The 24,956-nt window shown below is 38.6% G+C and overlaps 1 protein-coding gene across 2 annotated transcripts in view; it reads right to left on the reverse strand.

Moving 5' to 3' along the window:
- Aoah (acyloxyacyl hydrolase) overlaps positions 1-24,956 on the reverse strand; it is a 214,424-nt gene that overhangs the window by 35,755 nt on the left and 153,713 nt on the right. For both annotated transcript variants that reach the window (XM_027939630.2, XM_027939631.2), the window contains one exon: positions 19,740-19,822. In XM_027939630.2, the coding sequence (XP_027795431.2) occupies positions 19,740-19,822 (83 nt within the window). The remainder of the gene's footprint in view (positions 1-19,739; positions 19,823-24,956) is intronic.

The following is a 24,956-nucleotide window of genomic DNA, read 5'->3' on the forward strand; positions in this document are numbered from 1 at the left end:
AATGACTGATAGCTCTAATCAGTACCATTTTCTCCCAGTCTCTCTGAACTTAACTGTTCTGGGTACTTCATGTAGGTGGGTCATGCAATTTGTCTTTTTTTGTGTCTGGTTTATTTCATTTAGCATAATGTCCTTGACGTTCATCCATGTGGTAGCACATAGCAGAATTCCTTTACTTTTAAGATTAAATAATATTCCAATATAGACCATATTTTCTTTATCCACCTATATACTGACAGACATTTGGGTTGTTTCCATCTTTTGATTATTATAAATATCAGTTTCAAATTTCTGCCTCCAATATTTTGGGTATATTTCCAATTGGAAGTGCTGGCTTATTTATTCATTTTTTTTGAAGACTTGCCCTACAATGTTTATATTTCATTTTTGGAGTGAGGCAGTATTTATTAAAAGTGCACACAGTCAGCATATAAGCAGGTGGTACATGCTTGTAATCAATCCCAGCAGCTCTGGAGGCTGAGGTAGGAGGATTATGAATTCAAAGCCAGCCTCAGCAAAAATCAAGGTGCTAAGCAACTCAGTGAAACCCTATCTTTAAATAAAATACCAAATAGGGCTGGGGATGTGGCTCAGTGAGTGGTTGAGTGCCCCTGAGTTCAATCCCGGGAACCACCCTCCCAAATGCACACGGTCATATAAATTAAGGGTAACCAGTCATCTCAGCATGCATGCCTTCCTTCGCTCTCTGCATTCCTTTGTGAGTACTGGCTACAAGCCTGTCATTTAATAGGGGAGTAACAAATGAGATGGATGCAACCTCTGTACCCGAGGAGTAGTGTCTGTGGGGGTAGATATATAATAGAGTGCTGGGAATGATTTTTAAAGGCTAGTTCAAAAGCTTGAATAGAGGAGAAACCCAGTGTAATTGGGGGGCTTATTATCTCCACTGGGAGAAGATACCTGATATTACAACACTGATCCTAAGTGTAGAGACTCAAAGTATTTCTGGATGTTCAATTGCTCTCTATTTTCCTCCAGAGGTAAGAGGAGTATGACCCCTGCATGCCAATGTGGTACCCTGTAATGCTCACTTGTCCCCAGGCTCTTCATTCGGTTCCACCCCATGACTCTCCACTTCCCATTTTCAGTAGGATAATAAATCAGGAGGTGTTTAATTCTCACTCCTTGATTTTTCTCTTAATGAGAAAAGGAAATTAATGAGGGATCAAGCCATGAGTGGGGAAAAAAATTAGAGGACCTGGTTAGGCCAATAATTTTCCTCATTATCTAGCGTAGCACTGGGAATTTGAGGTGCAGAGCACCCACAGAGCTTGAGGAAAACAAAATGAAAGCTTGTCATGGCACGCCACTGTCAACATCACCTATGTCCCTTTGCTACTCCAGACAAGGACAGGAGACCAATGGCAACTGGTTGTAGTGGATTTAAAAAAACAATTACAAATAGCCACCCAAGGAGCAAGGAATTGCCTATTCTTTTACCCGAGTGACTTATTTATTCTGATAGGTGTTCACACTAGGAGCACAGAATTCTCTTTGCTCTAAAGTTCATTCACCGTCCATTTCCTTTGGGAAGTCTCAGTTTTATGAGATTATCTAATTAGTTTGTCACTGCCCTATTACTCCCTTTTATTAATTACCCTTCTTTTTAATTTTTTTTCCTAGTAGTTTTATTATTCTTTTGCCAGACTCATGGGCATTTTTTATTTCTCTTTCTTCCCAACCTCTATTGTCCTTCTTCTGTATATAATCTTCTCCCCAACTGCTGATTTTGCTCCTGATGCTGCCATTTGAGAAAATATCGAGAACTGGAGGAAGCGAGCAGGAAGGAGAGCTTGTAGACTATGGGATGTGGCAAAAGAAGGCAGACATTTGAGGAGCTCAGAGTTTGTATGCTGGTCTCTATAATTATAATTCAGAGAAATGGAAAAGGTTTGACCTTAGAATAGGAATATTCAATTTATTTGTCAAGGTGCTCCAATGGAGGACTTATCTGTCCCCAATTAAGGGAAAAAGACGGTCTATGTGGGCCTTTAAAGTCTGCACTCTGGCCTTTTCAGTCTCTTTTAAATAGGGCACAGCACATTGCAAGCAAAGCAGGGTCTCCCATGATCTCAGCATTGGTTAGCCCTCCCTTTGTAAATGAATTTCAGCTTCCATTTCCTCTGTTGAGTCAGAGCTGATCATGCCATCAAGCACCTCATATTCTGTGCATTCAAATCAATTGGTAAGACAATTTCAGTGGTCTTCTCCATGAGCTCGTAACTTTCAGTGCTTGGCTCAGAATAGGCACTAACGCTCAAATTCTTCATGGAAAGACATGGGGAATATTAGCTAAAAGTATAACAGGTATTCATAAATTAATTCATTAATTCAGCAATATTTATTAGGTACTTACTATGTGCCAGGCATTGAAATAGGTGCCATGGATGCAAAGGTATATAGAAAAGACATGATTCCCCTTCTTATGAAGCTTACAATTATTTATCCAGTAACAAACATAAAGTTTCAGAGAAGCCCTGAAGAAGGGGTGTATTAAACTGAATCTCAAAAGAAATTCAGATGTTTCCTAAACTCCTAAGATAAAAAATTGTTAATTAATTCCCAGTGAAATACCCCATGTGGTTTATACACTAGTTAGAAATAATTTTTTAGTTTAATGCTACAGTTGTTATAATTATCTGTATTGTATAGGGCACATCCAGGTTTTCTCAATTCTTGTACAATTAAGGGGATCCTCTTTAAGAAAACAAACAAACAAACAAATCAAAAACCTTGCAAAACACAAAACAAACCCTGACATTACCAGGTGAGGTGACATTATACCTATAATCCTGGTGACTCAGGAGGCTGAGGCAGGAAGTTTGTACTTCAAGTCCCGCCTCAGCAAACAAGAGAGTTCCCTGGGTTCAATCTCTAGCATCAAAACAATACAAACAAACAACGAACAAGCAAAAACAAGTCCTGACATTAGTCAGAAGCCAGAGTAGAAAAAGAGGGATCACGACCAATTTTGGTAAAATATCTTATGACTGAAAACTTTATGAAAACATGTGGTCAGCAAGTGTTTCAGGAACCCTCAAGCTCCTGCATCATTAGCTTCAAAACGCTGCCTCCTAGCACTCTTTAGAGTCAAGGAGCTTCATGGAGCATTAGCCCTGGATGGAACCTGAAGACATTTGGTCAGGTATCCCATTTTACAGATGAGGCCCTGAGAGGGAAAGAGACTATGTCATGATCTTATAGCTATTGAGCAATGTCTTAGCTAGTGATCCATTTCAGAGAGCTATTTAATCATTGTAACGTCCATTGCTAATAGACAGTCATGATCAGAAATAGATTATTGTAGTTCTTTCAAAAGAATCTGTGGAAAGAACTATGAGATGCATTTTAGTTTATTGACTGCAAATGCTCAAACAAACCATGAAATGGCCTGAAGCAATGATCTGGATTAAAGGTAACAAGCTCAGACACTTGCAGAGCTGGCAGGTGAGGTACATAATTAACCCTGTCTAGAAAGAGCAGTCACTACTCAATCCCAATAGATTTGTGCCATTCAGAATGGAGGGCTAGTGTTGTCAGATTTTCTGATTTCACAGTGGAAGGTGGAAATCTGGGACTTTATGTGAAATATGTCAGTTGTAAAATGTTGCCAACTAATCCCGTAATGGTAAAAACTGTTTTGGGTCATGTTTGCCCTAAATCCAGTTGTGTCCTCCCATAGACAGTATAACATACAATCAACTTATTTAAAATAACTTTAAAATTTCCCCAAATTTTGTTTGAGGATCATAACAGGGTATTAATTATGTAAAGTTTTAAAAATTATTAAAATATTTTTATTTGATAAAGATGATTAGCAGCAGTTTACAATATGTATTTAGTTCAAAATCAAAAAGCAATAGAATTGGATGATTGATCTTGTGACTACTCCCCTCCCTCTCCTCCTCTGTTTTACTTCTTTCTGATAAGATGATGTGTGTGTGTGTGTGTGTGTGTGTGTGTGTGTCTGTATGTCTGTGTGTGTCTGCGTATACAGGGTATAAAATGAGAAAAGAAAAAGGAATCAGGAAAACGAGGCAAGACCCTTCCTCTTTCTTTTCCCCCCTCAACATCTCACTTATCCACTCTCAGACCTTCTTCTCAGGCCTTATAAAGCTTCTGCATGAACACCTTTACAGTTTATATCAGTAAACACTAATTTTCTCCCTTTCTTCGCCATTCATAGTACTTAAGAATACTTTGACCTATGTCCTTTGACTTTTATTTGGGGGGGGGCGAGTAACCAGGGATTGAACTCAGGGGCACTTGAACACTGAACCACATCCCCAGTCCTATTTTGTGTTTTATTTAGAGACAGGGTCTCACTGAGTTGCTTAGCGCCTTGCTTTTGCTGAGGCTGGCTTTGAGCTTTCGATCCTCCTGCCTCAGCTTCTTGAGCCACTGGGATTACAGGTGTGCACCACCACGCCCGGCACCCTTTGACTTCTGATCATCATCCATATGGTGCTGAATAAAACATAGCAATATCTTTATTGCTTATGGTTTTATTTTTTGCTTACTTTATGTGTGTATGACTAGTCCTGAAATGAAGGAATTTTTCCTGAAACACTAGGCACAGGGCATGTGTTCATTAGTGAATTTATTTGGCCTTGGTTTAGAAAGGAAACTAGAGAAAAGATACTGAGGAATGTTTCTTGGGAGTTATTCTCTTCTGTTGTCTGCTAATGGCATTGTGCTTTTCTGCTTCTCCTCTTAACTCTGATCAAAGACATTCTTTGATCCATTCATCAGTGACCCTGCATTGTTTCTCCTTCATGCTTCCTGTTTTTTTTTTTTTTTTTGACCCAAGCCCCCAACTTTGGTTTTCTTTTTTCATCCAATACTTACTCCTTGGCAATACCATACAATTCCATGATTTGAACTACAGTCTGTATGTCCCTGCTTTCCAATATTCTATTTGAGCCTGTACCCATGTTTCCAATTGCTCAAGGGACACTTTTCCAAAGATGTCCCCCTAGAATCCTTAGATGGACCATGGTCAGAACTGAACTCCATTTCCCCCAACTCTACCCAGCTTCTTTTCCCTATTCTCTGTCTGGGATAAAACACAATGACCTGCTTGGTCTACTAAATGAGATATTGTGCCATTATTCTTTGTTCTTCATCACCTCTTGCCCCCGCCCGCCATACAATTGGTTATAAAGTACTCTTGTTTCTATTTCTTTTTTGGTACCAGGGATCGAATACAAGGGTGCTTTAACCACTGAGCCACATCCCCAGCCCTTTTTGTATTTCATTTATGTACAGGGTCTCTCTGAGTTGCTTAGGGCCTCAAAAAATGGCTGAGGCTAGCTTTGAACTCATGACCCTCCTGCCTCAGCTCCAGAGCTGCTGGGATTACAGGTGTGCACCACTGAACCTGGCTTCATTCTACTTCTTAATAAATCTTTATTGATAGGAGACATTCTCTTCCATCCAATCCACCTTGGTTAGGTTTTCCTCACTCTCCCCTTTACTCTTGCTATGGCTGCTTAAGAGTCTACAAGAAACCACTTTTCCCCCCTTTCTATACATTCCTAAAATGATGCCAATAATGTGCCTGTTATTGCTTTAAAAAAAAAAAAAAACCTTCCATGGAAGTGTCACTGCAAGTTAAAACTATCTCAAATAATCTACGAGACCTCGATGTGTAGGATTCCTTTTATATCATTTTAAAGTCTGTGGGATCTGTAGTAATTGCCCTTATTTTATTCCCGATTTTGGTAATTTGTCTTCTCCATTTTTACTGTTAGTCTTGAGGTTTATTAATTGTTCTATCTTTTCAAAGGATCAGTTTTGGTTTCATAGGTTTTCTCTATTATCTTTTTGTTTTCAATTTCAATTCTATTCTTACCTTTATTATTTCTTTTTCTACTGCTTGCTATGGATTTAGTTTGCTCTTCTTTTGCTAGTTTCTTGAGGTAAGAGCTTAGATTTTTGATTCAAGGCCTTTATTTCTTTTTTTAATATAAGCATTTTAATTCTATGCATTGCCCTTCAAGCATACTTTTGGCTGCATCCTAAAAACCTGGATATATTGTATTTCCATTTTCATTTTCATCCAATTGAAAATAATTCTAAATTGTTTTGAGACTTCCTCTTAGACCTGTGGTTATTTACAAATATATTACTTAATTTCTAAATGATTGAAATTTTTTTCTGTAATTTTCTATAATTGAGATCTAGGTCAATTACATTACAGTGACAGAACATAGTTTGTATAATTTCAATTTGTTAAAGTTTATTTTATGACCCAGAATATATCCTTGGGGAATGGCTCATGGGCATGAGTGTGCTTAGTTTTTGTTGAGTAATGTGTTCTATAAATGTCAATTAGATCCAAATGATTGATAGTTCTATATCATTATTGATCTTTGTTTCCTTGTTCTATAGGTTACTAATAGAGCAGTGTTGATATCTTCAGCTGTAATTATAGTTGTGTCTATTTATCCTGTTTTGTCAATTTTTCCCTAATGTATTTTGAAGCTCTGTTGTTAGGTATATGTACATTCAGTATTGTTGCATTCTTTTGACAAATTAATCCTCTTATTGTTATGTAATATCTTTCTTGGTTACTGGTAATTGTCTTGGCTTGGAAGTTTATTTTATCTGATATTAATGTAGTCACTACAGCTTATTTTGATTACTGTTGTCTTGGTATTATCTATCTTTTACTTCATATATAACATTGTATTTGAAAGGAGTTTCTTATAGACAGCATCATTTGCCTTTTTCTTTTTTCATTTTTGTGTTAAATATTTCATATTTGGTGTTAAATATTGAATTCAGAGCCTTGCAATGCTAAAAGAGTGAGCTCCAATCCCAATCCCAAGTCATTATTTTAAAATCCATTCTGATTGTTTTTAATAGATATGTTTAGCAGTTTGCATTTATTGTAATCATTGATATATTTGAATTTAGGTCTACCATTTCATTGTTTTATGTTCATTTCTTGTGTTTTGCTCTTATTTCTCTTTCTGCCTTGTTTATTTAAAATTTCTTTTTAGTATTTTAACTTATCAGTTATTTTTTTAATATGAATTTTTTAACTGCTCCTTTAATTATACTCTAGTTCTGTGTCAGTTTGGAATTGACATCTGTTGATTTTCTCTTCTAATGTAAGTGGAGATTTTTCTGGTTTTTCATATGCTGAGTAACTTTAGATTTTATCTTGGCCATTTTGAATATTATAAGACTCTGAATCTTGTTTAAATATTATAAGTAATATGAATATTTTTACCTTCCTAGTCAATCAACCCTATTAGGTTCAGGTGACAGATTCTAACCAGTCTTGTGTGAGGTTGTGATTTTAATGTCAATTTCATTTTCAAAAACTTCACAGTGTTATTTCAATTTGTCTCATTTGCATGCCACAGAGAAGCTACTCTAACCTGGGAAGTTGCCTAAGTTCAGTTCTCAAAGTCTTTGGTGTGCTACTTAGGATGAGATTCATGAATGCATGGTTCAGGAGTTCAAAACGATTTTAGGGAGTTACTTTTCAAAGATGCTCCCTCTCCATGATCTCCCTGGTATTTTCTGGTTCTCTGGGTCCCCTCTGTGGTCCTGCAGTTAGAAAGTTGTGGCTTTAGTTATCCCACTCTGTTGTGCTCCTTGTACAAATTTAGTCATGGTAGAACTGAGTGATGGGAGGACAGAGTGACAAAAAAGGCAATGGGGATTTCCCCCACTCTCCTGCGATCACAATTCTTCCAGCTAGAGAGGCAGTGTCCACCCCAATCCTTCACAATTTTAGGTACAAACAAGTCTCCACTGTTGCTGCTGCCACTGTCGGGAGACCCTTTTCCTGTGTTACAGTGATAGCAGAGGGTTTTTTCTGAGGCAATCTCTCCTGTATCACTGTCTCCTTTTGGGTTGCAGTCTGCCTGGAGTCCAGGCTGAAGATATCAGAGGACCACAAAAGGCTAACCTCACTGCTGGTTTGCTGGGAATCCTAACTCTGGGTTTCTTCTCCAGTCAGTCTGCTGGTTAGTTTTCAGAGTCCTCCAATAGCTTCCAAATATTCTGCTCAAGTTTTGTAGTTGTAGTCAGGGGAGAGAGAGAGAGTGTGGATTGTGCATTAGCTTTCCATAAGGTGACAAATTACCTGAAGTAATGGAATTATAAGGAGGAAACATTTCTTTTGGCTCACAGTTTCAGAGGTTTTAGTCTGCAGTTGCTTGACCCTGTTGTTTTGGGCCTGTGGCAGCATAGAACACTATGGTGGGAGAACATAGCAGAGGAGACCTGTTCACCTCTTGGTGGTCAAGAAACAATAAAATAGAGGAAAGGACTAGAGTTCCAGTATCCCCTTCAAGGGCATCCTTGAATGATCTAAATGATCTAAATTCCTTACACTTGGCCCAACCTTCTGAGGGTTCCACCACTTTCCAGTAGCACCCAGACTGGTGACCAAGCCTTCAACAAAAGGGCCTTTTGGAGACATTGAAGATCCAAACAATAGCAACTGTGTTTACTCTATTGTACCTGGAACCAGAACCCTGAATGCATTATAAAGAGTACAAAAAAAAATTAATGGAAAATATAGTGTCATATATTGACCTAAAATAAACCTAATAGTATTTAATATGAATTATATAAAAAATAATGCATACTTTGTTTGCATTTTATTAATTTAGAAAGCATGTTAAGAAGAATGATTTGTATAATCCAGTTGAAAAAAAAACCTATCATGAGAAATTTAAATTCCTTGTTTCCTCTAAGAATGTTTGCTTGCAATGAACAGACTAATATATTGACCTTGAGCTCAGAATAGTAGATATTTAATAATTGTTTGTTTTGACAGTTTTGGATGGTGTTTCTACTAGTGAAAATGCTTTTAAATTCAGAAGTATGATTCTAAATTTCAACCACAAACTATGTCAGTGATTCCTGAAAACATTATTTCTTAAAAGAATGTAAGAGTCTTCCCATTGTGGCTCTAAACTACCTCCCAGTCTCAACACTTGACACTGCCCCACAAGTATCCTTCAGCTATGTTGGATTTTCCTCTCCCTCTTCCCCAAAGATGTTTTTCCCTCAGAGCCTCCCTGCCCTGAGTTACCATCTCTCTGTAACTTTTTCTCACTTATTTCTGCAGGGCTCTCTGCACAAGCTTTAACTTTTCTGTGAAGTCTTCCTCTACTTGTCCAGGCAGAATTAAATGCCTTTCCCCTCCAGAGACCTCAACCTGCTTCTACTTTAGTGCCACTTTAACAGGACCATAGTTATTTCCTTAGTTGTCTCTCTTTCACTTCTGGTTATGATGTCCTTGAAGGCAGGGGCTTTGTCTTGCTCACCTTTCTATTTCTAGCACCTATTGCAATACTGGAGAGGAAGAAAAAGAAGACCAGAGGCAAAAGGCACCTCCCAGGATGCTTTGGATCAGATGTAAATGCCAAGTTCATTTCAGTTATCAATACAAGTAGTGGATAGCTTTCTCCTTGGTATCTTTCATCTGAACCTCTAAGCAAAAGAGAGTATTGAAAGGAAACCCCTTAGGATTCAGGATCGCTGGCCATTACATTTTTAAAAATGTTAAGATATTTGCTTCTGAATTCCCGCCCCCCCCCCCCCCCCCCCCCCGGCCCTGGTAGGTATGCTGACACAAGCCGCACAGATGAACATCTTGACAAAACAGAGAGATCAGAGGTCCATACTCTTTATATTATAATCTCTGTTGTGGGTCCTGCTCCGACCTAGATGGGTTGCATAAATAAATCCTAAGAAATAGTCCCACTTGAATCAGACTGTCTTCATCATTTAATGACCCTTTGAATCCTAAAATCTTGCAAGAATGAAAGATGGGAATAATAAGTAGCAAAAGGGTGGATTGTGGCACTTTAGATGTATCGTACTGGGATATTTCTCTTTTTAAAAGTTTCTATTATAATTAAACATTGAATCTTGGAGATAAATTTGATCCTGATGAGAAATAGCAGCTTTTGACACCTGTGGGCATTAAATGTATCTATATGCATTTTTTTTAGATCAAGCATTTCAAAATTATTTCTAAAATCTGTCTCTGTCACTGTGACCACACTGTGTCAAAGCTCCCCAAACAGAAATGTCCTAGTTGTTCTGTTATAAATAATTCTGTCATCGTCTGTCAAGGTTTTGGATTGAGACCAAATACTCAACCCAGTAGTTGGGCTCACCACATACTTTCTGAAGGCCTACTTCAGTTTGATAAAGGTGACTTCTGTGCTCCTCTCCAATGCTCCCCTGTGGCTCTTAAAAAAATTGTTTTAAATTTTTCATTTTGATATAATTGCTAAAAGTCTGGAAAAATAGAATAAAGGATTTGCACATACCCTTCACCCAGTTTCCCTAAATGTGGACATCTATAATAATCATGATACAATGACCCAAATCAAGAAATTAACATGGGTATTACTGTCTTATCTATAGACCTCATTTAATTTTCATTAATTGTCCATTAATGAGCACTTTCTCGGGATCCAGGATCTAATCCAGGACTTCATACTGTATTTAGCTCAAGACTTTTTAGTCTCATTTAATCTGGACTGATTGCTTAGTCTTTATCTTTTGTGACCTTGACACTTATGAGTAGTACTATGCAATTCTTTGTGTGAAATGTCTCTCAATCTGGGGTTTTTTTTTTTTTTCCTCATGATTAAACTCAGGTTATTCAATTTCTGGAAAGAAAACAATGGCACAAGCTCAGTTAGCTTCTAAAAGGTACAAAACTTGTTTTGTTCCAGATACAGACCACGGTGATATCTTAAAGTAACTGAATTCAGCTAAGCCTGGTTTAATATATATATATTTTCCAGTTCATTTGCAGTTTGTCTGCTCATTCTTCTTTTACTTCTCTTTCTTGCCTCTATTCCTTTCCAAGGAGATGAGACTACTTTCGACAAAGAGAACTGGCATAGAACGTTGGGTGAAGGTGTCTCATTCTGACACTCAGCTAAGTCCAGGACAGGTGTTGATTATTCAAGGCAGCAAGATGGTGACTTTTAAGGCCAGAACCTGAAAGGGGGTCAGTATGGCATGGTTGGGACCATAGCATTCAGCGTGAGACACATACAGTTGAAGATCTGCTACAGATGACCTAGTGGACTGTAGTTACTTAATCTTTCTGGGTCTCAGTTTCCTCTTTTGCAAAATGGAGTTATTTCATAGATTAAATGTGGGTAGAGTATGTAAAGTACTTGTCATAGTGTCTTAGAGAAGATATTTAGTATTAGCTAAAATATATAAAAAATATAAATGTGAAAATAATAATAATAATGATATTCATACATCTCTGCAGTTGAATTCACTCACTCTGCTAAGGATGGGCCTGGAGAATTGGATCTTAATTCATGGTCTCTGGCAATTTTCCTAGAAATATGTGATTAACTGACTAGGTTCTGAAAGGACATCAACCTGTTTTTTTTTTTTTTCTGGCGTGGAGTAGTGGTGTTTCTGGGCACAAGGCTAGCTCCTTTGACAATACTCTTGCTCACTGGGGAAGCATGCTCCTTTGTTAGTTTTCTTTAAGTCTAGCAGCAGAGTGTACTACTCCTTGATGTACTCAGAAGGCTTTCAGAGGCAGCTGCAGGAGAGGGACAAGATCTTTTCCTGAACCCAGCTCAGGTTCTCCAACTGGGGCCTTATACAATCCACCGGCCAATGACAGATTTACAAGAGAAAATAAGCAGATGTGTATTAACATGTGTACTTCTTGGGAGCACATGTACACATGGGAGCACCTAGCAATGAGCAAGACAAAGGGCTGGTTAGAACTTGGGTTTATATACCATTTTAGGTTAAAGGAAAAAGGATTAGTTTTTGGGTCAGGGAAGCAAGTTATGGGAATGTGATCAGGAAGAGCTGTAAATAACTCTTTTTTTGTGGGTGAGGGTACTGGGGATTGAATTCAGGGGTATTCAACCACTGAGCCACATCCCCAGCCCTTTTTTGTATTTTATTTAGAGACAAGGTCCCTGAGTTGCTTAGTGCCTCACTGTTGCTGAGGTTGGCTTTGAACTCTCAATCCTTCTGTTGCTGGGATTACAGGAATGCACCACCGTGCCTGGCTGTAAGCAACTCTTTTATGCAGGTTTTATTGGAGGTCTTCTCCACTAATACAGGTTGTTAAGAGTCCTCTTCTTAATGAAAATTTCCTTAATAAATGTACATTTCCTGCACATAAGGAAAACGTATGCATTCATTGCTTTAGACTTTTTCTTTTGTCTGCAAGTTCTCAAGTGGCTATTAACTCAAAATAATCCTCATGCTGAAGAGGCACATTTTGAAGTGGTGTATCCAGTACCCTCAACTCCTAGGGTCTGAACTACTCTCTAGAGTTATCTTTATTCTTGGAACTTTTTCTGACTTGCTGGGCCCTGAAGGCCTTGTCCTGCTTCCACTTGAGTAGCTTCCAGCTACTTCCAGCCACTTGAGAGAGGGTTGAAAATTCAAGTGTCCATAGGGTCCAACAGCTATACATGAGCAGAACAGGACTGCAAAGCATATACTGCACCTCAAGGGAAGTCCACCTCCCAGCAATTGTTGCCAAGCAAGAGTGTGGCCCAGTGTTGCCAGAGCTAGTGATATTTTAAGATGAACAGAAAGCTGAATTTTTAGTAACACGCTTAATTTTTAAATGACAGCAACAAATTAAAAAGAAAAAAAAAAGCATTGTCTGAGCCCGTGGCTTGCTAGCTGATTTAGCAATCCAAACTCATAGAGCTTGGATGAAAGCTTGGATGAAAGTTGAGACTCATCAACTTTAAATCCTTTATTTTACCCATAGGGAAATTTACAAAGAAGAAATGACTCACAGAGTTCATAGAATCAGCCAATCAGAGGTCAGGACTTAGAGATCAATGCATGTGTTAACATTAGATAAAAGTCTTTTTATCTTCTGTGCTGGTTGTTGTTACTGGTGCTCAAAAATATTAGCAGAATTAATGATGCTATAAAGAATTAATGAATCTGGAGCCCGTGTGTCCCCTGGTTTTTCACTGGAGAGAGATAAGAGTGAGTTGTCCTGTGTTTGTAGTTTACAGATAAGGTAATGTAATTTATGCTGATGGAAACCTTGTCTGCCAGTAGTCTCCTGTGGCTTGTGATCAGAGCAGCGATGTGTTGGGAAGACAGTTCAGGCAGCCATCTAAAAGGAGTACTGGGCTCTCCTCACAACATAGCTGTCATGGTCACACATTCCCTGCTTCATGCAAGAATCCCCTTTCTTCTGTCTTTCCTTCCCTCCAGGGCCTTCCTACTCAACCCCTCTTAGAAACTCCCCCTTCACCTTTCCTGCTCAAGTTTCTCTCCCAATCTTTTCCACGTAGTCTTCTCAATACTGTTTTCTATATATGACCTGATTATGGATTTCCTAGACCATCTTGAATTTTGCCCCTTTCTCCTAGTTTCTCTAGGTCTGTTCCATTCTCTCCCATTCTCCAGACGGTTTAACCAAACTCTGAAGAAGGGAAGAAGCCAGATGAAGTTTTTTCAGAGTGTGGAGTGTGGGGCTGGGGGAGGGTGAAGAACCTAAGAGGTTCGAGACCAAACTTAGTTTGAGGCAAGGGGCTGAGGGGTGGCTTGGATGAGGGGGTGAGACCTCAAACACTGTGCTTCAGCAGGGTGTTGCAGTTCTCCACTCCTCATCTCTGGATACTTCAAGCTCGTCCCCTGCCCCTCGCACTCTCCTTGTAAGTGCCCAGAGAGGGGATGCCTTTCTCTGTGTGGATGGGAGATTGGTTCTGGGAAAACATGCATTTAAACACTTTTGAATTTCTGAAACGAATCCTCCCCCAAACAAATGTTTACAAAAACATTTTGCTAAACTTGCAAAAACAAAATGGGGAAGGTTGTCACTGAAAAAGGCATAAGATTCCAGTGACGTCTCATGTGCAAACTAGAGGGCCCGTGCACCCCATAAACCCACCACAGCATCTTGCTCTGCAAGGGTGTGTTGCGGTGATGGAGATTCAGGACTGGAATTTGTTTGCTTTTAAAAACAGATGAGTCTTATTTATTTTGAAAGAATATGCCTTATGGATACTTTATACTTACTTTATTTATATTTCATACCATTTTAACAATTTGCCTTCCTTCTACCCTTTATTTTATCTTTTTGTCTTGCTTTTATCTACTTATTTTAAATTTTATTGTGGTAAGAACTCTTAACAAGGGAATTACCTTCTTCAGGAATTTATTAAGTGTACAATACAGTATCGTTAGCTATAGGCATGTTCCTGCATAGTAGCTGTCTAGAACCTAATCATCTTGCATAATGAAATGGCATTCCCGTTAATAGCAACTCCCCATTTCTCCTCCCTCCCAGACCCTATTGACCAACTTTCTACTCTTTGCTTATATAAGTTCAACAACTTTAGATGCCTTATAAAAGTGGAATCATGCAATCCTTCTGTCACTGGCTTATTTCACTTAACATCATGACCTCAGAGTTCATCCAAGATGTTGCATAAAGGCAGAATTTCCTTCTTTTGAAAAGGCTGAATACTATTCCATTTTGTTTACATACCGATTTTCACTATTCACTTGTGTGTTGATGGAGAGTTAGGTTGTTTCCACCTCTTGGCTATTATGAATCATGCTTCAATGAACTGAGTGCAGATATCTTTTTAAGATCCATTTCTCAATTCTTTTGGATTAATATTCAGAAGTAGTATTGTTGGATCATATGCTGGTTCAATATTTAATTTTCTGAGGAATTACTATATTATTTTATAAAGTAGATACATTTTACATTCCTACCAACAATGCATGAGGGTACATTTCTCCACATCCTCAGCAACACTCGTCTTTTGTTTTTTGATAACGGCATCCTAACAGGATCAAGTGGATATCTCATAGTCATTCCTACCCTTTATTTTAAATGAAGCATAATCCTGCCAGTTGTGGGTTTTGTCTCTGCATAGGTTAAATGTAACTACTGAGAAACATTCAGGTTAAGAAGGTGTGTGACCCTATTATGTGCATCAGATTTTGAGCTCAGGGCTATAAATACAAATGTCAGCCCCATGTGGCTCCTGTTCCCTGTTCAACTGAGAAGCCGGTCTTAAAGCAAATAACTCAACCACAGGTTCAAGAAAATGCAAGAACATAGGCATGAACATAGGGTCTGAATGGAGCAGTTGGCCCTGTGAGTTTGGGAATGAGGGAGCATTAAACCAGGCAAGGACAAGGAAGGCAAAATAAGAGCTCATATTTACCGAGTCCTCACCGAGCAAGAGGCTCAAGAATAATGCCCAGGTCCCAAAGAGCAGAACATATTGCTCAGGTATGAGAGATGGCTTAGGGCTCATGTTTGCCCTGACAGCCTCCTAGGTGGGCTGGATACTCTCTGGCACTGCCTCTTTTGTGGTCTGGTCTCTGAGGGGTGAACATCTTTGCTGGAGAGAAGATGAAGACTCTTATCTGCTTTTCCTCTACCCTTGGACCCCAGTACAGTCCAGAACTCCCAGTTCAACCAGCCAAGGTTCCCTCCAGCCTCTTCCTTTCCTCAGCTCCTTTACCATCAGGGATTCAGCATTTACTCCTTTCCTCCTTAACCCTGCCCTTCCTTTTGGTTCCTTCAGCTCCTCCAGCAGAGTCCTAAATGCCTTTGTAGGCTGAAGCCACATTCCACTACCCAGGGCTCCCTCCTCTGTCCTTTGTCCCAGCTTTCCCATCAGTCTCAGAACTGCTATCGCCAATTTCCTTAGCTTCTCACTCCTATCCCTGCCCAGACTTTTCCTCTCAGAGGGAGCCCCTTCTTGAAAGATACTCCAAGTCCATCAGGTACCTCACTCATCCTGGTTACCTTCCTGCTTGCCATTGTCCCCAGGGGCCTGGATGTCCAACTCTTGACATCCTTCTGCTGCCCTCAAGAATGGGGAGCTGTGCCTCTTCCTACTATTCCTGTGTGTGTGTGTGTGCGTGTTTTAAATATATATATATATTTAGTTGTAGTTGGACACAATATCTTTAATCAATTAATTTATTTTTATGTGGTGCTGAGGATGGAACCCAGCACCTTACACATGCTAGGAGAGTGCACTCTCCCTGAGTCACAACACCAGCCCCTATTCCTGTGTTTTTAAAATTCATTCTTATTTTGTTTCTTTGAAAAATTATTAATATAGAAAAAATGGCTGATTTAGAAAATAATGAATAAATGAAAGTACAGGTAGTAAGAGGGAGCTTGCAGCAATCATTTCAGTGGCACTCCAGTTTTAGGAAGCCCTGTGGCTTCTCACTCAACCTACAGCAGCCCTGTGCTGTTGGGGTATATATTGTCATTATCCTTGTTGTGTGTGGTGGCCCCTTCTAGGTCTATCATGCACCTGGTTTTATGATGCAGTTACAATATCATGTGCCATAGTTTAAGAAACTGGGTTTAACAGAGTAGGACTGCAAAAGAGAAGGCAACCGTCCCTTCCATTCCCCTAACTCATTTTGGGTGTAACCTTTCTCTTCCCCTTGAGAAGGCCAAGTTGAAGGAGGGCCCTCTCAAGCTGGCTTGTCATCTAGCCAACCCACAGTAAGATCCAGGTGGTCTTTGGAAACTGTGCTTACTGAACCAGGATCAGAAAGATTAAGTGCCTGACCAAAGACACACACCCATTCCAGGGCCAAAATTCAAAACCTTTACTATTTTGCACTTTAAAGAAAGAAGATTTTATGAGGCAATAGGAGAGGGAAACCTTTGCTCTCTGTTCTCTAGACCTCACGTTCCATCTCTGGGTGGTAAGGGGGTGTTCTGTGGGGAGCCAGCCAACTCCACAGCATTTTGACCCTTTTCCCCTTCAGTGCACTGGCTGCCTCCTTCCCTGGGCTATTTCATCTTGTTGGAAGCTGTAAGAGCCACTGCCAACCATGTCCTTTGCTGATCATAAAGATAACTTGGCAGGAACCTGATCATTCTTAACCTCCATGCCAGGAAATTATTCCCTGAATTAAAGATGACTTCCACATTTTACAGTTTAAAATGCTCTATAACAGAGAGGTTGCTATAGAAAAATTTGAGATCTCTTATATAAAGGTCAAGAAGAAAATAGGAGCTGTTTCCTTTAATTCTTACTATACAATTTTTAAGAAACGCTTTAATATTCCATTCAACTCTTTCTTCCCTTTCTCTCTGGCTGGTTCTAAAAAATCAGTGCAGCACCATAAATATGCAGAACGTGGAAAGCTGATTTTTCCTATATCTAATAAAAACCTTGGGGAGTAATTGAAATAACTTGGCGTGGGTAGTCAGGTTACGTGCTGCATAATATCAAAAGAAAATCCAGAGCAAGGAAAAGCAACAGAAAATAGGAAGAGGGGCTGGAGAATGAAACCAGGGCATCAAATAATGAGTAACTACGAGAATCTAAAAAAAAATAAATAAATAAAAATAATCCTTTTAGAATTACATTCTTAGAAAAAAAAGTCAAGAAGCATCTTCAAAGAAGTAATACTAGACAAGGTGCACATTTTTATACATTTCTTAAGGTTGCAAATTCAAAGAAAAGGAAAGAAATATCCCTTCCTCCCCTGTATCTATTCATTAGATGAAGTCTGGCAGAACACACAGGTATCCATCACATTTTTGACATGTTTTCACCATGAGATCCTCCTCCCATTTCCCTTTTCTCTCCCTGTATCATCCAATAGAATTTTAAAGGAATGTTGTCAGTTATGACAGGTCACACAAGGAGAACCCTCCACTATCAATTGTCCAGGGAACCTTTTGGAGTACCTTATTGTGGTCTTTATGATTTTACAAAAGGCTACTGTATTCATTATGGGTAGGAAAGTGATGTTGACATGTCTGGGTCTCAGCAAAGAGAAATGTGGGCATGGAAGCCGCGTGGAGAGAGAACAACCTCTAGTTTGCATTTCTCATAGAATCTTCTGTCTCAGTATTCTACACTACCCAGCTTGTTACCCTGCGAAAGTCCATTACTATTTCCAGACTCAATTTATTTTCTAGAAGTTTAAACAGGTTATTGCTACAAATAAATGAAACCTTTTGGAAACAGAAAAGTTGGGAGGGGGTAGTAATCACCTATATTTATTAAACATAATGGATGATATTGGTATATTTTCTACCAATCTTTCTTCTTAGATACAGCTGTTTTTTATGTGGTAGAAATTGAAGTATAATATCCAGTTTTATATTTTGGCAAAGTTTTATTCTTCTAAATAAAAAAATAGACTGTTAGCCATCATTTCTAGAGTTGCATAATATTCCACACAGATGAGCTTTTACTTCTTTGTTTTTTAGTCTGCATTGAAAGACAGTGTTTGACAGCATTGAGGCTTTTGAATTTCTTACTAAAGGAAAAGAGAAAGTACTGCTGCCGGGGCTCATACCTGTAATGATTCACAGCTAGGATCGATGGTACTGCCCAGAAATGATCGGCTAGAGAGGTTAAGGTCGACTTCTTTTTAAAGATCATCTCAGGTCATAGACTAATGGTTGATTATCTTTGTTGGTGTCTGAGTCGAGTTAGACAACCAGGGTAGAAGATCCAGTCCTGTAACTTACTATCTCTGTGACCTGGCACAAGATTCTCCACCTATCTGTGTCTCCATTTCCTCAGAGGCAACAGTGTGAATAGCCTTATAATTCCTCCATTCTTAGAAATAAATTTTAACACACTCAATCATTGGGTTGAGTTCTGCAATCAGTGTGAACATTGCAATTTTTCCTTCCCTTTTCCCTGGCTCAACACTCCCCAGTACTCTAACAATCAACGGTGTCTTAGCACTGAGGAAATATAATACTACTTGTCTGACTGTGTTTGCAATGGAAAGGATTAACTGAATTATACATAAAATGTTCTCAGCACTTGGTAGGGGCTCAGTAAATGGCAGCTATTATTTATTAGTTTTTTTTTTTTTTAAAAATCTGTTATTCTTAGAATGGTAGAACACTTATTTGGAGGAGAATATTTATTTTAGGAAATACATTAGTTGTAGGCAGCGTATTTAGTTAAAACTCATGTGGCTTGGAAAATTCCTCCACATCTTAAGTTAATTAGAGATGGCACAGGGATGGCAAATAGGTTTAACTTCATGTGCCAACTCTAATCTGTTGATGATGATTGTCAGACATGCTGCGTTGTGAGACCTGCTTAGGCAGACTCTGGGTGTAGCAGGCCCAAGTGCCAAGGTTGATTAGTAGTGTGTTCCCCAGGCTCAGCAAGATCGAGTAGCACTGCACACACTGTTTGCCATATCTGTGTTCTGGTGTCACAAAACATTACATGGCAATTCATTAGCATTAGCCAGGCTCTAGTTTGTCAAACAGGAGTTTCATCAAGTTCTTGTAGCAATAGACCACCTCTAGGTCCAAGGTGAGAGGTGGAAACCTACAACAGTAAAACTTAAAATTCCTACCTTGGCAGAGACCTGGGGGACTTGCACCATTTTGAAAGTAGAGCTTTTGCAATGACCTTGACTTTGCTCAGCCTTTGTCTTGCTAATGCTTATTTAGGTCTTGCCAGCTGAGCTTGGAATATCCTATACCTTGGCCTTTGTAGAACTTTGCTGTTAAATTGACTGAACTGCCTTCTTGACTGCATCTTGTGCTTGTCCTCCTTTGCTGTAGATAGATGGCTGTTAGCCCAGAGAACTTTGCTCAGAAAGGGCGATAGAGTTGGAAGGGAGACTGTTCATTTTATCCTTATCTAATTCTTTGTGGCACCTACAAAGTAAAACCAATGATTATAGCACTTTGTTGAAGGCTTACGTGGAAAGTTACATACCATTTCTTGAAATATTCTGGTAGTCCCTGTGGTTACAGTGGTTTCTTCTCCGTAAACGAAGGTAAATAGATTTTTCTTCAATTCTGAAACAAATATATGTATTTATGTACTTACTGTCAGGACATTTAATGGTGAAGTTCAAAGAAAGTTATTATTATTGTTTTTTGGTATCTGGGATTGAACTCAAGGGCACTCAACCACTGAGCCACATCCCCAGCCCTATTTTGTATTTTATGAGAGACGGGGTTTCACTGAGTTCCTTAGAGCCTCACCATTGCTGAAGCTGGCTTTGAACTGGTGATCTTCCTGCCTCCACCTCTGGAGCTGCTGGAATTACAGGCATGTGCCACTGTGCCCAGCAAAGAAACCTATTTTTGACATGATTTTTAAAAATATGGTGAAAATGAACTCAGAAGATCGAAATTTCACTGATTTTTTTTTTCTAAACTGAAAATATCTTATTGGGAGTTATGAGAAGCAATTCAATGAAATGAGTGCCATTGATATGGTAAGAGTACTGCTAGAGATATCAAACTTCTTTTGTATGAACCTTTGGAATAATCCCTTTCTAATCTTTTTACCAACAAGTGCAATAATTTTTTCGAGGAATAATTCATCTTTATGAATTCTTTTGTTTTGAACCTGACCATATTTTCTTTCTTCCTCTGGTTGCTCTGAAGCTATGGCAAACTCCTGTGTCCAGATCCATTCTCCCCTTTGTGCATTGCAATAGAGGCAGGACCCACATTAGCTCAGAGTGTCGACTGCATTCCCCAGCTTCCCTTGCAGATAGGAGCAGCCATGCCACCAAATTCTGAATGATGCAATGGAATTAGAAATATCCAGTGGCAGTTTCTGGAACACTTCTTAGAACACAATTAGAAGGTAACTCTTGCTCTTTCTTTGACCTCTTTCTCCATCCTGGAATAAGAATGCTGCAATCTTGGACTATGGGGAAAAGGTCCACACTGGGAAAGTAGAGATCAGTGGAAAGAAGCCTGGATCCCTGGGGAGTCGGTGGAGTTAAGCTCCTATACTAGTTCTAGACTGCATATCTCTGTACTTTTCTGTGTAAGAAAAATAAATTCATGTACTATTTTATTTATACCACCCATCTGTTGAATCTGTTTTACTTATAGTTGAATCTAATATTAATGAGCACAGAGCTAGAGCCAAATTTGACGAGAGTATCAGGCTATAATTATACATATTTTAAGCAATTTTCTTGGCTTTCCTTTGCCTCATCTTTGATTTTCTAATTTCTTTTGCCAAGCTTTTAATTTAAATGTAATTTAATGTTATGTTGTCTATACTTTTATAGATTTCCTAAAATTCTTTTTGAAACAAGATCAAGTATAAACTAATGAATAATAATTCAACTTATAAATATTCCATTACTCTTCAAATATATCTTTTCTTCATTCTGATAAGCCCATATCTCACAACCTTATGTAAAATTACCCTCTATTTTATGTTTTATGAAAATCTTAATAATTGTATTACAATGCTTGGCAACTGTCTCAAATACTTCAGAAAGGTAAGAATGTACCATGTTTGGGCATTTGGAATGCATTGGTAGTAGAATTCTTCTTGAAGTCTGAGAAAACTAATGATAACACTTCTAAGTAGAAGACTAAGATGTCTGAGCAATATTTTAAGTACAAAATTTTTGCTTTGTGATAGAATTTTGAAGTGAATGATACATTTTATTATTATCATTATCATTATCATTATCATTATCATCATCCAAGCTACCCATGCACAGAGCTTTAAAAATAAAGTTTAGGAGAATGTTTGTTGAGCATATTGTATGGTCCAGGCACTGTTTATTGTAGAAAATTGGGTTATATTGGCAAGTGAAAAAAACAAAGATTCCTGCCTCTGTGTTGTTGACATTCCAGTAGCAAAAGGCACATCAAAAGCACTAAATATTATAAATAACTAAACTATATTCTAGAAAAAAAGTAAAAAAATAAAAAGTAATAAATTCTATTTTTAAAAAGGGGGAAAGGAGATTAGGATTAGAGTGGCCACAGGAAGTCTCATTGAAAGGTGAATTAGGATAAAGATGAGCCTCATAGAGCCAAACCATTTGAATGGTTAAGACTTGCAATAATAAACAGCAATATCATACTTTTGCCTCTTTCCCATTTCCCATAGGCAACCAATTTTAACCTTAATTGGCTGAGTCTTTTGATATTGTGGGGGTGGGGGGATTTTTCTTTTTATCTTTAAGTAACATACTTTAAAAACTAAATTTTTGGTCTTTTTAAATTCTTTTTGCATGATTTTTTTGTATTTATCATTAATTCATCCTCAAATCTTTTACAGTTGTTTGTAGTGCATATTCATCTCCTTTTGATATGCCCTGTATGTCAGATTGTTTATTAATTTTGTCATCTTGTGGAAATGTCTCCTAGAGCCTGTCAGTTTGCTTTAGTTTGGGCTTGTTGTCTTCACCCTGGTGCACAGTGGGTAGCCTGAGAGCTCCCTTCTCTATCCTACTGGGTTGTTAGACATTTGATTTCCTGGAAGGCTATACTTTTCTTATTTTGGATGGAGAACACTTTTATATAACTCTGAGAGGTGGTTGGAAAGTAGTTTCATTTTTTTTTTTAGCACTTGTATATCTGGAAATGCTTTCATTCATTGACTTGCTTGCTGGTGAGGTGTAAGGTGGATCTGGAAACATAGCTCACACTGTAATATAAATGTTGGTAGGATTAATGGGATTTGGTGAGAAAAAACTTGAAGTGAAGAAATATCAGAGTTTACCTCTTCCCTGAACTCTCATCCTATCCAAAGGTGTCTTAGGACACAGATGAACTCGACACCTCTGAGACAAGAACCTCACTCTTTGGCACTCTACATATTATTCAGGAAAAAAGGGTTGAAGTATTTCTAAGTCACTCTGATGGTGACGTTGATGACAATGGTGATAATAACAACCATCACCACACAATAATAAATTTCCTATACAGGCCATTGCTTTGTGAAAATGGGGGTGCCTCATACATGATGGATCAGCTTTTTTTAAAATATTTATTTTTTAGGTGTAGATGGACACAACACAATGCTTTTATTTTTAGGTGGTGCTGAGGATCAATTCCAGCCCCATGATGGATCAGCTTCTTGCCAAGCTACCCCAAAGGTGAAGGAAATTAGCCTCCAGGGCCATTGGAATTTGGAATTTGGCCATCTGACTTTATGTGGCAGCATGAAGATGGTCACATTAGCCTCAACACCTCTACCTTTGAATGTAGGCTGTGTTGGCTTCTTCAACTAATAGAGTGGCACTCTGCTGATTCTGGCTTTTAAAATTCCTGGCAACTTTTGCCTTGTGGAGCTCTGAACTGCCATATAAAAAGTCTGACTGCCCTGCTAGAGGGGCTATAAGAAGATCCCACCTTGGAAGCAACCAAGATGACCTTTGGTAGGTGAACAGATAACAAACTATAGTGTATCCATACAGTGGGATACTCAGGGATCCAAAGAAATGAGTTGTCAAGCAATGAAAAGATGAAGAATAACTTTAAATACATATTTTAATTGAAAAAAGTCAACCTGAAAATACTGCATACTTTGTGATTCCAACTACAGATGCTCTTTGATGTACAATGAAAACATGTCCCAGCAAACCCATTTAAAGTTGAAAATATCGTAAGTCAAAAAATGCATTTAATATACTGAACCTACCAAGTATCACAGCTTAGCCACACAGCACATGATAGAGTATTGGTTGTTTTTTCTTGTGACTGTGTGGCTCATTGGGAGCCACAGCTCATTACTGCTGCTCACCTTCACAAAAGAGCATCAAATCACATATCACCAGCCTGGGAAAAGATCAAAATTCAAAGTGCATTTTTCTTTTAAATGCATATCACTTTGGTACCATTATAAAGTTGAAGAAATTCACAAGATGAACCATAGTAGGTCAGGGACTGTCTATTTATGACATTCTGGAAAATGCAAAATTATGGAGAAGGTAAAAAGATTAGTGGTTACCAGGAATTTGGGTGGGAGGAGGAAAAATGAATAGATGGAGCACAGTGGATTTTTTAAGGAAATGCTAATCTGAATCAGTATTGGCTCTTCATTTCTAACAAATGTACCACATTAATACAAGATGTTAATAATAGGGGAATTTAGGGAGAAGGCGCAGAGGTATGTTGAAACTCTTTGTACTTTCTGCTCAATTTTTCTATAAGCCTAAAAATGCTAAAAAAGTAGGGTCTTAAACCTTTTAGTTGCCCCTTCCCAGGCACCAGTCATGTGAGGGAAGCCATCTTGGATCTCCCAGCTCATCCTGGCCATTATGTGAATCCCAAGGAGAAACCATGGTCAATGTCATATGGACAGGAAGCACTGGCTAGCTGAGTTCTGCCTGAATTCCTGACCCTCAAAATTATGGGATATAATGAAAATGGTTATTGTTTTGAACCACTAAAATTCGTAATATTTTGTGACACAAAAGATATCCAGAACAGTTTGGTTGTAGAATTTGGTTGAGACAATTTTCCCAGAGAACTTTGAAGGAATGTATCTGTTAGTTTCTAGCTCCCCAGTGGTCAGTCTGAAGCCATTCTGTGTCTCAATGTTTTGCAAGCCTGTAGTAGCACTTTGTTCCAAGTGTTCTTGTTATGATTTAGATATAAAGTGTCCTCAAAAGCTCATGTATTAGATGATGCAATAAAGTTTAGAGGTGGATTCATGTAACATTTTTAAAAGAAAAATGTTTGGCAATGGAATAAGCAAAACATTCAACTTGTTTCTGGAACAACAACAAAAAGTTTAGAGGTGGAACAATTGGGTTAGAAGGGCCTTAACCTAATCAGCACATGAATCCACTTGAATGGATTAATGGGGTGATAACTGTAAGCCTGTAGGGTATGGCTGGGAGAGGTGAGTCACTGGAGGGTGTGCCTTTCTGGTATATATTTTGTCCCTGATGAGCTGAGCTTAGTCTCTCTCTGCTTGCTGGTGGCCTGGTCCTGAGCTGCTTTCTTCCATCATGCGCCTTCTGCCTTGATGTTCTGCCTCACCAAAGCAATGAAACTGGCCATCTATGGACTGAGGCATCTGAAATTGAGTGTCAAATTGTTCTTTTCAGGTCTTTTGGTCACAGTGGCAAAAACAACAACAACAACAACAAAAAAACCCAACTGACTAAACAGTTCTGAAATGTTATGATAGCAGGTGTTTAGTTGGTGTGGTTCT

This window comes from Marmota flaviventris, chromosome 1 (genome assembly GCF_047511675.1).
Source record: "Marmota flaviventris isolate mMarFla1 chromosome 1, mMarFla1.hap1, whole genome shotgun sequence".
NCBI classification, from domain to species: domain Eukaryota; kingdom Metazoa; phylum Chordata; class Mammalia; order Rodentia; family Sciuridae; genus Marmota; species Marmota flaviventris.